Here is a 16,589-nt window from a genome sequence, read left to right as displayed (position 1 = left end):
AATAGGGTTAGAATTTTTCCCTTCTTCTGCCAGTGACCGAACAAAGGACCATTTTAATCCCGAGTAAATTGCGTTACGCAGACGGGATTGGACGCTTGGATCTTGCGAGGAACCGTTTCAACGTCTAGCAGAATGAACTGGAAGGACGTGTACCGGGACGGAAGCGACCTCAGACGTCTCATGTGCGGTGGATTTCGTCGCGATGCAAAATCCGAGTGCTCGGCCTTGATGGCATTCGTAAGGAAAAGGAAGCGTGCATTTTCAAGTGGTACTCACTTGCGGCTCTGATCTTCCTCCAGCTGGTGCCAACTCGAGCCTCTCCGACACCGCCTGCAATGCAGAAAACACGGTGAAATTCAGCTCGTGTAAAAGTGTACGCAGCCGACAACAATTTATAGCCTCGCTGTTCCCGAGGAATTTTCACGTGTCTCATTCATACAAATTTTTCTTTCCTTTTTCAGCTCTTTTTTCGGCGTCGACACTGGTTAAGCCTTTGCAACGTCGTGTGACTTGTTGGACGTTGCATGTACATATGTATGTAAATTTTATGGCTGCTTTTAATCGGTTGTTGATGTAATATTGGAAACGTATATTTTGGTATGTATTGGTATATACATATGAGATATCTCAGATGTTTATGACAATTGTTGGTTCTCAGATACGAGATCAGAGGGGAAGGTGGCTACTCTGTTTTGGACAAATAAGGATTGGAGATATGCAAGATTGAAGAGGAAATATACTGTGATGACAATTTTTATTTCAGTAAAATTCTCTCACGTGATTCTTGATCAATGATATTATTATAAATAATAATTTAATATTATTAAATATAATAACTTGGAATATTGTTACAGATAATATATATAAATTATCAGTTTTCCTGTTAACACTACATCCCCCATGGTCAAATAACCGGTGAATGGAAAAGAAGCTGAAGTTTCAAAAAATGGAATAATGGGAGACATTCGGAAAATTATTATACGTATATTGGAAGAAAAATCACGAAGAGTAATTAAGGTGAAATCGTTGAACGCGAAATTTTTAATAAAAGTTTGGAAAACAAAGAGTTAGATTATGGTAGGGTGCTTGTTAAAAGAGACATACATAATACATTTTTATGAATCTTTGTTTTATCTAGAATTAATAATAGGTATAGTCATATCAATTAGGTGTTAAAATAGCTCACTGCATTTTGTTAAAAATTTCGTTATAAATGAAATAAATCAAAGAGGCAGAATTTGAGAAATACAGATGTATATATTATTACAGAGAATAATTAGGATAAAGTAACTCGTGACAAGCTCGATAATTCTGTTGGATTATGTAAATAAATAAACAGAAGCGGCATCGTATTACGAAGAATTAATTAAAGCAGAGTAACACGTGACAACTAGTTTCATATTGCAGTTGAATTAATTACTAAAGCCTACGGTTCAGACGTGTAAATTAAATTATCCAAAATTTTCCTGAATTTAATTAAAGTTGCCAGACAACGATAAGAAGTAGAGGTAAAAATATTAACATAATTTAAAATTAGTCAATCTTAATTTGAGAACTGTATTTCACCTGAGACATATTAACCCTTTGCAGTTGGCCATTTTCGCGTTACAGAAAATTAGCAATCCCGAGATTTTCTGCCATAAAATGGACGATACTTTTGAAATGGTAAATAATAAATCGTATAAAAATTAAGACAAATTAATAGAATTATTTTACTTCGACATTCCACGCATCGTTGGGTAATTTTAAATTCGATATATGGACATTGTGCAGTCGGCCATTTTCTCGTTACAGAAAATTAGCAATTCAGAGATTTTCTGTCATAAAATGGACGATACTTTTAAAATCGTAAATAAGAAATCGTATAAAAATTAAGACAAATTAATAGAATTATTTTACTTCGACATTCCACGCATTGTTAAGTAATTTTAAATTCGATTCGATTAAATTCGATTAAATTCCCTTTGCATTCGAGAGGTGCCCTTCAATCGCCATTTAATAAAATTTCGAAGATCAATATTAATTAATATGTCAAATTTAACCCTTTCGTTACTATGGATGACTATAGTAACGGACACGAGACGCCATCTACACACCACGGGTGACTATAGTCACGGCCACGAGACGCCATCTACGCACAACGGGTGACTATAGTCACGGCCATGAAAATTGAACCAAAAATTAAGACAAGGGCTACCGTTCGCTTGGCTCTCTTCGCAAAGAATTGCAAATGCTATTACAATGATCGATTTTTCTTTCTTTTTTCAAAAAACTTAGCCCTGCATGCTGAAGACTACACGATCATAATGTTTTGATAATATGGCACGGCGCACAATGGGCCAGGAGGCCTTAAAAACTGGCTAAAAATAGCTCACATTTTCATAAATTGAAAGTTTCATGGTGTTCTAGGTACTTTGAAGTACCTATCTTACAATTTTCATGCAATTCAATGAATTATTACTCTTTTAGCAGAGTGAAGAAAAGACAAAAAACGAGTAACATCATCTTCGTATATAAAGTATCTTGTAAACAAAGACATCTGACGTAATTAAGTTTTATTTCTCATATCTATAAGCATCTAGTATGCAAGAAGCATTGCACTTTTGTCGTAAGTGTCACTCTAAACTACGAATTTTAACGTTTAGTGAGAAAATATCTGGTGTTCTTATGATTTGTTTTACTTCCGATTAATCATAACATGCCATAATACTTTGTGTAAAAATAAATCAGGTATCTGGGGATTCTGTAGAATGTACACTTCAACGCTCATATGCCCCATTTCGCACCTATTTTTAATTTAACTAAGTTTAATTAATTAATAAGTTCAGTAATTTTTTGATTTAAATTGTAACGACCAAGTTCTCACCCTCGCCAATAGATGGATTCCTACTTGAAGGAGGTTCGAGGACTTTCCTACAAGTCCTCGGTAAAAGCCGTTCCTGTGACACCTAAGTATCCCTGGTCTAAGGCAGGGCCTGCTAGAAGCAAGCCTTAATGATGAGTCCACTAGCAGGCCCGAGACGAAACGCATCCCTTCCTTTTCCTGTCGTCCTTCTACATGCTACCCTATCGATAGCAACGACGACTACCGGGATACTACCAGGCCAGCACCATAGGAACTGTTGCGGCCCTAGGACTGCAATGTCCCAGGTCAAGTGGAGGACTGTTTTATGTCCTTATTGTCAGCATCCCTTGACTTCTATACACTCGTTGTCACCTAAGTCACCACTTGGGTAATCGTGACAAGGACCGATATATTACCCTTTAAGACGACAGGTATAAGGACCTAGATTGTTTAAACAACCACCACCACCGAAAGACGTTGAAGCTAGCACACACCCCCAATATTATACCAACCAATCAGCAGACAGACGAACCTTATAAAACCACCGACAAGGCATTCACAAAAAGATTCTTCCTAAAAACCCCATCAAGACTCCCCAACAACTCAGCGCAGGAGACTGTCTACTATAGAACTGTCTGTAGTTCAACAATAACCAGGCCTACCTCTATCAAGTCAGGGTAGGCCGCATCCCAGCAACATTGCCGCAGCAACGTAACGGGCCATACAACCCCGCGAAACTCCCCGAGCGAGTTGCAGTGATCAGGACGCAACAGGAACACCGTCCATCATCATCAAACAGGACAAAGAAGATATTCTGCACTTAAACCTCTCTCTTGGAAACGGAATATTGGGAGTGGGGTATCTACCGAAGATACTACCACTCCTACAAAATAACTTTATAATTTAACTAAGTGTTGCACCGCGTGGATGTGGATGAGCTACACGCGGAGGGGGCAGCGTACGGTATACTTGTGATGCCCCCTTTTTCTCAGTGTGCCGAATCCCTTACGAGACACTGAGCACTTAAGTGGTAATAAAGCGCAGATTATGGTTGTAATTACGCTTTATTCTACGATTATGATGTGGGTGTGTGTGATTGGTGTGTGTGTGGTGTATCGTCTTCTCCCTTGCCGTTTTTCGTTTTGTTTTCCATCTTCCGTTTACCGTCTTGCGTCTTCCAGTCCTAGTTCACGTCTGTCGTGTCTTATCTGAGCTCCAAAACCGTCTTACGTCATCTGATGTGTTTTGTTTGATTTCTCACGATCGTCTGATGTCTCGTTTTATAATTTTTTGATCGTCAAGAAGGACGGCGGGGCGCGTCTTCCACGTATTATTGCCGTCGCAACACTAAGTATAGTTTGATCCAACGAAAAGGGAGCTTCTATGACAAGTTTGGTCATAGTGAATATCTTGCGACTTGGACTAATATACTTTCTTATATGTATATTTATTTTTGTTAACGAGAGTACAATACATTCTTATATGTTTACTTATTTTTGGTAACGACAGTACTATGCTGATACTAACGACAATTCTACGAGAAAGACTGTGGCGACGCCCACCATCGCGAAAGAGTTAAGATAGTGTAATGGCGTGCGAGGTATCGAAATCGAATAATTCTACGTGTTAATTAGTATACGATTTCTTATTAACACTAGATTTACGGAACCCGTCAATTTGACGGATGGCTTGCTCCAATTATAGGATGGTAACAGATTTAGTTGACTTATACTACTATAACTAACTATAAATATAACTATAGATAACTATAACTATATATAACTATTAATATTGTAATTGTTTTTAAATTAAACTAATCGTTAAAAAAAAGACACGTGGTTTCTTTTACCTTGTCAATTTGACAGGTGTCAAATATGTAGAAATAGATATACAGATAGCGTCCGTAAATCTAGTGTTAACTGCTGATAAAAATATCTTCAAATTTATAGCAGAAAATCTTTCAACTCCTACTCTTCTTTAGCCAAAATATCGTCGAGTAAGTAACGTCCATCTTTAGAATCTGATTAAATGGCGACTGTGGCTCCCCTCTCGAGTGCAAGAGGTTAAATAAAACAAACGATATGAGCTACAAAATGTGCCAGGTAATCAGATCTCGTGTTTGAAGACTGAATAAAGTATCAGGAATGTAAGAATACTGTATAATTAATCTCGTCTTGTTCAGGTCTATTTAACATGGTGCGACTTTCATTTGCATAAGGTTAGGATTGCATACAGAGTAATTAACAAGTCGTTTCAAAATAGAAATTGGATGTTTAACTGTACATATTACTAATCGCATAATTACCGCTGTAGATAGTAACACAGATATAAAAAATAAAAAATCGTTTTTTTTTATAATTTATATCCATGAACAAAAATAATGATCAGTTGAAGAAAATAAAAGAGAGAAATTTAATATTCTGAAATAGCGAGAAGGATGATTTTTGTTCAATAAGTACAACTATTTATGGAACAAAAATGAAGTAAATTTAAGTTAAAATTCAAGGGATGAAACAGAAAAAAATTTGTTTAAAAATTTTGTTTTTTAAATTTCAAGAAATTCCGTTTTTCTAGAAACAAGTGAGCTGATGTAGCAATTTTAGTCTTCCTCTTTAGTTCGTGTAAGACCGATGTCATTGTTGAAACAAGAGTTAAAGTTATCAATAAAAATGGAAATAAATATTTGAACCTTCGATCTGCAGACTTCGATAAAGTATCGATGTTCAAACAACTCCGTTGATCTTTTTAAAATCCGCTAAAGCTAATCTGCGGAACGTTTGCTCCAACTTCTTTTCTGCCTCGAATTCCTGCGATGTGCAAAGAGTAAGTTTTACCCGAAGAGAAGATAAAATGAACGGTAAATTTTCTTCCTCGTTATAGCGAGATTTATCAATTTAAATCGCGTAATGAAAAGTAAATTTTCGACGATGCAAATGAACATAGCGAGGGAAATATGGGAAATTTAAGTGAATTCCAAAAGCAACGTTTGCACGATGCAAACGAATGAAAAATTTGGGTCTTCAAACAGAAATGTAGGACTCGAAGAAAGAGTATCGAGAATTAAATTACTTTTTAAAATTCATTAATGTGATATTTTTGTAGTCATAGAAGTAGGTTAAAAAAGTTATCAAAAATTATCGAAAGTGTTAGAAAATTATTAAAACTTATGTGTTATATTCTACGTTAAAAAATACATCAGAAATGAAGAATAACATTTTTTGTGCAAAAAAATTAGCTCACCACGATATTAGTCGAAAATGTCAATACAATTGAAAATTTTAATCAAAAACCTGTAGGAATTGAAATGGCTATAACAATTCAATAGCTTCGTTTTCGAGAAAATTGATTTTGAATATTTGAAGGGTGTGCACCTTGATGCGTCACAATTCTGTGGAATTAACAAAATAAATCATCGAAACATTAAAAAAAATATTTAGATAATTGAGTTTGAAAAACTGGATTGCCTGTTCAAAATTAATCTAATTTCACTATATATTATTCAATATAATAAGCAAAAAGTCGACACGCCACGAGAATATTTGAACTCAATTTTCTCAAACAAGTTCAATAGAAACAAATTTTAGTCTACACTTTTAACGTATTTTTTCAAACAGAAGCATAATATATAGATTGTTGCATAAGTTGTACAATTTTCCTATATTTTCTAATTCTAATTTAATATAATTTTTATATAGCTTTAATTCTCTGCCTTTTCCACATATTTTATAACAATACAAATTTTTGCAAAATTTTATCACTACATAAGAATGTAATACCCCCAATTACAACCTACATGTACATTCTTCAAAGTTACTTTCACCAGTAAAAAACCCTAGACTCACATGAGCCCTCAAAGTTACTTTCACGAGTAAATAAAAATCCCTAGGCTCACCTGAGCCCTCAAAGTTACTTTCACAAGTAAATAAAAATCCCTAGACTCGCATGAGCACTTAAAGTTACTTTCACGAGTAAATAAAAATCCCTAGGCTCACCCGAGCCCTCAAAGTTACTTTCACAAGTAAATAAAAAACCCTAGACTCGCCTGGGCCCTCAAAGTTACTTTCACAAGTAAATAAAAATCCCTAGACTCATCCGGGCCTTCAAAGTTACTTTCACAAGTAAATAAAAAGAACCCTAGACTCATCTGAGCCCTATTTGTATTCTCGTATAGTACACGAAATGAATAAAAAATAAAAATTGATTCGTTGCTGTAAAAATTGACAGTAATAGTAATAACCCCATGGACACCATGGTAGCCGAATGCTAATACAATCTGATTGCATATCTCGATATAGAATCCGATAAGGTATTGGGAATGCAATAACCAAGCAATCTCCTTAAAATACCCTGAACCCCATCGAATAAAGAAATCCCTAGCCAAGTACCAATCTTCGCATCAAGCTCTAGCTCGTCTCCTAAAAATACCCCTATACAGAGCAAACAATAAGCGTCTCCAACTCCGTGCAATCACTCCGCTTCCGGTCTACCTAATCCCTAAACCGTTTAAACGGGCTCTCGAGCAATTCGTCGAAGCTTTTACCGATATAATGCCGCTAGAGGGCCAGAGCTCTCGACCCAACAGGCCAACAACACAGGGGAATTAGATCCCGGCCGTAATCGGCTGCACGGACCTTGTATCGTTGATTTAGTCATCTCGCCTCGGCTAATGACGTATTAATAAGCTATTGAGCGAGGATATAGAGGCCGGAGAAGGCACGGAGGATGCGCGTGACCGGTAAAAAGAGCCGCGAGATTTAAGATGGGATTTCTTAAGGCTCGTACAGCGCCACGATATCGACCAGGTCGTAAATTAAACCATCAAAAAGCAGCGTCCATTAATATAGCTGCACTCGGCTCAGTCTACTGTATTACGTTTTGAGGTTATAACCGACGCAAATATGGCGCCTTATGACTAACGGTATTTTATTTATAGATTCGACAAATGCCGATTGCGAATGTTTGTTTATGGTTTTAATTAGAAAATAAGTAGAAGGTTAGATTAACACGAATTTTTTTACTTATAAATGGGAGAAATATCGATTGCAATTTTGAATTTGTTGTTTCAACGAGTTGGTGTGAATTTTTGTTTCCATTTATATTTTGTATGGAGTACCATTAATTTTTTAGCAGCATTGAGGTTAGGAACATAACAAATTGATGTTCATAATTTCATAAATCTCATATGGTATAGTACGTGTAATCAAATAAATATTTTTATCAAATAAATTGGAGAATGGAAAATGTGGAAGTCTACTACCAGATGGCGCAGGTGATTAATGCACACTACATTTAGGGAATTCTAGGTATTCCCTAGGGCACCATAAATATAAAATTTTAGCTTCGATAACTTACATATTCCAAATATATAATTCTTGATATATGTATGTAATTATGCAAATTGCAAATTACAAATTCACTTTCAGCATTTAGTATATTTTTTAATTATTTTTTCTGAATTGTACGCTCAATTAAAGCTTCCATTGGATTCAGAGTACATTCTAAATAACTATACCTATTTTAAAAAACAACATAACCGCAAATGAGTAATACTTACACGTACGTTTGCCTGTCTACGCCGAATTAAGTTAGGTTAGGTTACCCGAAGCTTGGCCAAAGTGCATCGAAATTTTTTTCAAAAACTAAGCCACCAGGAAAAAATCTTACTTTACATTTTCGATTAGTTTTTATACAAGGAATCATCTGATACCCATTTTTATCGTACTTTCGCATCCTTTTCAGTAATCATCCATTAAAATGCCGACGACAATACAAGAACCATGACCGCAAACGATAATTAATTTAATCGCATAAACCTCGATGTTTGTACGCATTTTCAGTCCCATTTCACGCAACAATCAAGACTCTGTTGTATAATCAAACAAAGTTAGTTTGAAATCGCTCAACGTCAACGATGTGCAGCGGCAGTCGACCGACTTTCGGGACACAGTGCTTCCAGCAATTTTATCCCAGTGTGTACGGGCCTTTATAAGCACCAGACGTTTTGTATACATGTCGATACAATGGAGAAGCGTGCCTCTGTTTTCTTTTAAACGATTTTCAACTGTTGCACTCGCGTCAAAGGTGCATATTTACACGCGTGCACCTTTGTTTACAAATAATAGAACGCCTACTACTCTTAAATAAAAAGAGATAAGTGACCTAGGTTGCCAGAGAAACAATCAATTGGGCAAATTTCTGTACTCGTTTAAAGTGACACATCACAAAAATTTGTAGAACTTCTTTATATTATATTAGCTTCACGAATTATAAGAAAATAACGAATCACCAATTTATTGATCTTCTTGACGCAAATTTCATCTGAAGAATTTGATGTGAGTCTCACGAAGAGTTTGATGTTCCACCCTAAGCAAAAAGACCTCGTGCCTACTAGCTTCATAGACAGGGGAGCATCAGGATGATGATCTATGTAGGAAAGTCTATAAAACTTTGTATTTTTAAATTTCTAATCAATTTTGTTACTACAAAAGTAACGTGTAGAGAAAGTTAGATCATGGTTAGTTCAATATTCAGAACAAATTTGGAGATAGATAGATCATTTGAAGTAACAGAACACAGTCAACTGTCATCCACTAGAATTCAACTGTCAGTCAATATGCAACCAGTTAAATGTTACTAATTTAGTGGTAAAATTTGGAATAACAGAGACATGTCTTAGTACTACTCCTTGAGAATTCAGGGAAGCTGCAGCTGGAACTTCCTGGGTACATGATTACACACATTTTCGTGAAACAAAGCTCGTTACCTAGGTGACACCAAGCACCTAAGACACTGTCAGTTCCGTATTGTCCTTATCAGAGTTTATATCTCAAGCACGTCTATCCTGATGAACGTCAGGTGTCTCGGAACGATAAGAACGATTTGAATTCCTATGTGATTTCGATTCCAACACGTGTAAGGACGACGAAAGCTAAAGGGAGAATTGACAGCGTGAAATTCGAATATACTTTTATGCTGTCAATCATGTAACAGGCTCATTCAACTTCAACTATTAATCAACGTCAATTTGGATCTTTAGAAACCTCTTTCTCCGCCATTTTATATTCCTGGTGGCTCTTGGGATATCGACTGACGTTCTTCTCGAGCCACATATGTGTCATCGATTGGTTCTGATAGATACCGTAGGACACATATGGCACATATGCACAGAATGCTCGCATTCGTGACGAACATTTGTTAAGATAAGACACTGTTTAGCATTTCGCTATAACCACACCTGTATTAATATTTATACTTCTCCTATATTCAGTTGCATTACCATATTCTAAAGTTATAACTATAGTCTACCTATCCCTGCCGTAGTGTTTCAGGATTTCTGATAAGGGAGTACTCCGCAGAACCGAGGAATTTGCGCACTGGAGGAATGCAACAGATCCACTTTTTCTATCACGATCATAGAGGTAGGTCACACGAAGTTTCCTTACTGGGTGGAAGTGTCATAGGAATAAAATTACGTGGCGCAAGAGGAGAGCAAAACAGGACACATCCAGACCCCAGACTAACTGGAACAGAGCAATGAAGCAGTGCAATAGACGTGGAATCCGGGTTAGCTATTTAGCACAATCCTGTTGACGTTTACTCCCTCATTGATGTCATTAAAGGTAGAAGACAGAGATAATTTGGAAATAAACTCGCCAATGCATACAGTCACGAATACTATCATTTGCTGAGAAACAAATGAAAGCTGAGTTTGTATGAACGTGATAGAGATGGAGTGGGAGAAGCTCTCTGAGAAGGTCTGAATTAACATCAGATAAAAATAGTGTCGTAACTTATCCTGCTGCCATGTGAGAAGCATAGGTTTCAAGAACATCAAAGGAATCAGAGCAAACAGAAGATCCCCTTTGCCTCGAGTGCTAACTTCTGAGCTGTGCACAGTTACTGCGCAGCTCTGACTGAAGTTCCAAGCTCTTATATTGTCAAATTTCTTTCAGTAAACTTCTTGCTTTAAAGTAATGACACTGATGAATGCAATTGCATTGTACTTCGATTCCTGTGCTCCTAGCTTAGCAGTCTGTGCCTCTAATAGGTACTGAACGGATGTGAGAGCTCCTAACTTTGATTTAAGACTTGGTCATGTCGTGGAAGCAACTATACTTTAGGCTAGGTAGTTGAACAGTATATTCTATTATCGACATTTCAATTTTCATTTTTGTCCTGATTTGATACTGCTTCATCTTTTAGTGTACGAAATCACTATATAAGTATTCTGTCTCAGTCATCATCATCATGTGCTAAGATAATACTAGTTTTGACTAGTTTATTGATCCCTGTTAAAAGATTGCTGAATACATCCTCGAGTGCCATTCCAACAGTCAACATACGACCACGCAGTATTGCGAAGATAACTATACCTCAGCCTAGTTTTAGTCTCTGTATCAGTTATTGCCACTACCTAATGCCCCATTCTAGAATCTCGACATATCTCTTCCATTAATGATAGTTTATACATGACTTTGTCCTCATCGAAAGACATAAGCCAGTAAATGAAACTTTAGACGCTATTATATCAATCATAGTTTGATCCTTTAACTTAAGACCTCGTTATTTGGTCTAAGGCTACGTTGTATCGAGACTATTATACCTCAAGATAGGATTATACACGACCCTAAATGTCACTGTACCAATTCACAGCACTAGCTAATACTTCAATTTAGAGCTACGACGTATTTCCTCCATTAGCAACAGCTTACTCATGATTTGCTCTCTATCGGAAGTTAGCTAGATGGAATCCTAGGTAACGTCATATAACTCAACGTCTATTTCTATGAAGGACCTCATTGTTTGACGTAAGATTACGTAGTGTCGTGGAGATTGCTATACTTTAAATTCCCATTAGGGAACGAAGAATACTATAATGCAGGACTAAATTATAGCACATCATGGGGAAAAAGGATCATATGGTTATGAATGAAATTTGATTTTACAGAGGAAGGTTAGGTTAGGTGCAATATATGCTATTTATAAAGATGTTGAAAAAGAATTATTGTCTTTGGAATATTTTTCTAAATATAGCAAAGATAGCAGGCTACCTTTAGGTAGCTTTTTGTCATACCTATTTTTCACATAAACAGATGAAACTATGTATACATATTGCAGTTGTTTCAAGAGATTCTAAAAATTACAGAGTGTCCTATCATTTTGTACCATACTGTACATGCTATCCTAGATGTTGTTGCATCAATTAGCACCAGTACCTGATGCTTGAATGTAGAACCTTGTTATATTTCTTTTATATTTAACAACAGCTTGTACATCATTTGGTCTTTATAGATACAATCCTAGGTATCATTACATCCTCAACCTCATTATTTTTATAAACCAAACCGTATCATGGGAGTTACTTTCGCCTAGACTTAGTCCCTATTAAGAAATTGTATGCAATTTAAGACATAGAATTATTTTACTTCGATATTCCATGCATCGTTGGGTATTTGTAAATTTGATATATTAATTAACAAAGGTTAGAATACCAAAGGGTTAAAATACCTATGGTATTACAAGCTATCCCAGATGTCGCTGTATCAACCGGTGCCACTAGTGCCACCTAACGGTCCAATACCGAACTGTGCCCCACCCAGCCATATTTCTTCCATCTACACTGCCCCTTATCTTTGATTAGAATTCTATCAGAAGACATGGAACATGACTATCATAAAACATGACTTACAAGGGAACCTTATCGTCATGGACATCGCTTTTGACACGTTAGTAGGCACAAGTTATAATACATATCTAGTATCAAAAAACCCTAATGGGTTTCTTCACAACGTGTCTTCAAAATTGTCATCTTAAGTTTCGTATGGAAGTTTTGTAAGTATCGTTAGCTGAATCAATACCGAAACTTCGAGCTCGAACCCAAAATCCCCGTGTACTTCATCCCCAACAGCGACCATTAACCTATATACCATACCCCACGCTACAAATCCATCAAGTCACATCTTGACACGCATATCTCGCCTAGCTGGAACACGCATGTGCATTAACCTGGAACCGATAAAAACGTTCCTACTGCCCACGTCGAGCGACCATACTCTCTGTTGGAAGCTAAGCACTATCTTCGCGCGAACAATTCAACTACCGGGCATGGGATCACGTGGCAAATCGGCGATCGAATCGTTAAAAACCACTTCGTATACTCCAGGCCTTATTGGTCAGCTGCACGCCACGTTTCTCAACGTCCAACTGTAAACGCGACGTTTTAATCGCGTGAGCTCTGGGCATTCTTTCGAAATATTCCAACGGCAAGCACACGCGAATGGAATCGATGGAGCTCGATCCAACCCTCCGGGAAGAGTCTTACGCTGCATCCATAATACCGTTAACGAGCTGTGGCGACCCCATAGTCGCGAACTCTCCACCAGATGGATTCTGGGACGATTGAAGTCCCGCAACTCGAAGTTCCTGAAGCTTCTGATTTCCCTATAATATCCCTATAATATTCCTATAATATCCCACGTCTGAGACACGGCTCTGCTAAGTAGCCTTACTAACGAAGCTTCTAGCAGACCTCCGGATGAAATGTATCCTCCGTATCCCATAGAAACCTACCATCCTCTCTCCTGCATCTTCCATCCTCCCATCGTCCATAGAAACAGAGCCTCAAAGCTAATCGCGAACAGCTTCCAAGTACTGCGTGCAAATTCTTCTGACCTGCCAACGCTGATAAAGGGATCTCAGAAAAGGATCTTCAGAACATCCCTTCGATTTTTGCGAATAACGAACACTAGGTGTTCTGATCTAGGGATCTGTTCCTGACAGACACCTTGATCCAAGAGTCTGCTAGCGACAGATACGTTGATCTGAGGATCTGTTCGCGACAGACACCTTAATCTATGGGTGTGTTCGTGACGGACACCTTAATCCAGGGGTCTGTTCGCGAATTCGTGACGTGCGTGAACGGATCAGCAACAGGATCTCATCGAATTCGAGCAACAGTTTCTATGAAGTATCCAACAGGACTGTACTGCCTCTAACATCTCTGTCGCATGAAAATCAGCTTTAATATCGACGTTTCGTGAACGTCCCAGTTCATTTCACCAGGACACCTCTGACAACCCTGGACAGTGTCGAAGAAGTGATCTGCAGCGACATCGAGACTAATTTTCACGTAACATCGCGTCATGTGGTTAACCTCGATGATCATTACGAAGAGGTCAGATTTGCTGTTAACCGTGTGCTGTTTTGATTGGTCTATAATATTTCCGCCTCAACGTAAATACAATTTAATTTGACAGGAATATTTCGAGCTAGATAGACAGTTGGTGGTCAGAAGGATATAAAGTTAGGATGAAACTTTGGATAGCAATTGGAAATATGTCCTTAACCAGGAATTAGTTGGGACAGAACGTCGAATGCGATTTGGACCGCAAATGGTTAAATCTATAACCGTTTGAACTGCGATGCGGTCAGGCTGGTTCTTCTCGAACTGTTCGCGAACAGTTCTAACCAGTGTGGGCCCAGCGTTAGGCTTCTCTTGGAAACAGTACCGTTAATTATAGAGATGCAATGTGCAATCACGATCGAACGATGTTCCTTCGCGGCAGGTAGTCGTTACAAGCTTGCATTTAGGTGCTGCCTTCTCGTCAAAGGAGGCTTCGATGCCGGGATATTCCTGGGATGAAAATCTTCTTTCATACTTTGTAACGTGGTCATTACGACTTGACACTGTGACCTGGTCAGCCCGAATTTTTAACACTGGAAATGTCGGAATTGAAATGAATGATTCCACAGTCTTCGATGTCTCGCAACATAGTCATTATGACTTGACACTGTGACCTGGTTAGCTCGAATTTTTAACACTGGAAATATCTGAATTGAAATGGATGATTCTACAATCTCTGATTTTTGCTGTCAGCGAAGATATGCAGACGTTTTTCATGAGTTCCTTTTTCATTATTAATCCTCTGCACTCGAGAGGCGCCTCTCAGTCACCATTAAATTAGATTCTAAAAATCGATGTTAATTAATATATCAAATTCAAAATTACCTAACGATGCGTGCAATGTCGAAATAAAATAATTCTACGTCTTAACCACTTGTGCTACGATTTAACTTTCGGTTGTTGTGCCATACTCTACAATATAACATGCGGTAAGGCGTTACACTGACGTGGTATACACGTCGCTGGCGGCTTTGGAACAAAAGCATCTCGACGTGCGTGGCACGTCTTTATAGCGCAAGTGGTTAATTTGCATGCGATTTCTTATTTGCCATTTCAAAAATATCCTCGACTTTATGACAGAAATCTTCGAATTACTATTTTTCTGTAACGAAAACATCGTCGAGTGCAAAGGGTTAAGCACGTGAGTAAATTTAAGATCTGCCGCTTAACTCACTAGCGCACCCACGGCTCGTATCTCCAATCAATGTATCGTATATATAGTATAAATGGTTGAATTATTTTTTCTATTGATATAATTTTGGAATTATGATTATTTTGTTTTATACGTGTGTAGGTATTTTAATTATTTCTTTGTTCCTTTCCCAAAAATTTTATTTAAATACTCTGAGTGTTTCATTCACCTATCTGTATATGTTCTAAGGTTTTTCCTTATTGAGGTTATGGTTACTGTTATGTTATTGTTATGAGATTCATTCTTTAACTTGTCCTTATCTTTCTCTTTCTTTTTTCTTGTTTCTTCTTTATAATTTTATTTTGAGTAATTTTAAATGTTTTATTTTATATATACTGGGAGAAGCAATTAACAGGAATCATTTTTTAATTACTTTGCAGTAATAGCATTGGAAAGGTGATATTCGTGGAATTTCTCAATAAATTTGAATGAAATTAAAGCTGAGTCATACTTGACAATTGACAAATTGATTTTATACTAGATATAAAATTATATATTAAATTATAGTAATAAAGTAGATAGTATAGTATAGTATTATAGTAAATTAAAAGAGATAATTTAAGAAATAAATCATCAGGTAGAATTATATCTAAATTTAATTATGGAATTAATTTACACAATAAAGAGATTATTTCGTTATCTGATTGACAGATTTATATTGAACTTTTTGAATTTATATTGAAATTTTCTAAATACTATTGGCGAACATAAATTAAATTTCCAAGAAATTAATATGGAATAGCACACAGCTGTGTGAACATTTAGGTATAATTTTTTGAATCTAATTTTAATTTTCGAATTTGTCCTCTAATCTAATATATAACTTAGTATTTTCAATATTTAATATTTTTAAGTCACTGTACATCAAATTAGTCATCAACTATTGGCTAAATGAAAATTTTGTGGAAATATATAAGGTAGAAATAACCTTCGAATTTTAATAAAATTGCAAAACAGTATGGGAGCTAACAGTGTGTTTTATACACCCTTTTATATAACAATTTAGAAGCAATTTGAGGTAGTCGAGTTACGTGGATCACCCAATAGCTTAAAATGTAAATTACAGCAGGCATGTGTAATTCATGCCTATCCATCGTGGTCGGAAAACTATAATAGTGTGCTTACAGAATTGTATATCAGACCTGGCTGAACTCAAGGCTATTCCAAGCCTACATATTCAACAGTGAAGTGTATTGTCCTGTATTTCGGTTACTTTGTTAAAACATCAGTAAAGCATCAGTAAACAATTCCCCAGTCCCAATTTTCCCAAATTTCAAAATTTTTAAACAGAACTTAGTAGTATAGTATAATACTTAATACAGAATAGTATATAGTATATAATATAATATAGTATAGTATATAAATATAAT

General features: G+C 36.6%; 1 protein-coding gene across 3 annotated transcripts in view; it reads right to left on the bottom strand.

Moving 5' to 3' along the window:
• The window catches only part of LOC108549570 (beta-amyloid-like protein), an 80,654-nt gene that overhangs the window by 33,985 nt on the left and 30,080 nt on the right, over positions 1 to 16,589 (bottom strand). For all 3 annotated transcript variants that reach the window (XM_017903011.1, XM_017903010.1, XM_017903012.1), the window contains one exon: positions 277 to 330. In XM_017903011.1, coding sequence (XP_017758500.1) covers positions 277 to 330 — 54 coding nt within the window. The remainder of the gene's footprint in view (positions 1 to 276; positions 331 to 16,589) is intronic.

Source organism: Eufriesea mexicana, unplaced genomic scaffold, assembly GCF_001483705.2.
Source record: "Eufriesea mexicana isolate 0111107269 unplaced genomic scaffold, ASM148370v2 scaffold2087, whole genome shotgun sequence".
In the NCBI taxonomy this organism is placed as follows: Eukaryota; Metazoa; Arthropoda; class Insecta; order Hymenoptera; family Apidae; genus Eufriesea; species Eufriesea mexicana.
This window is presented reverse-complemented; position numbering and strand designations above follow the sequence as displayed.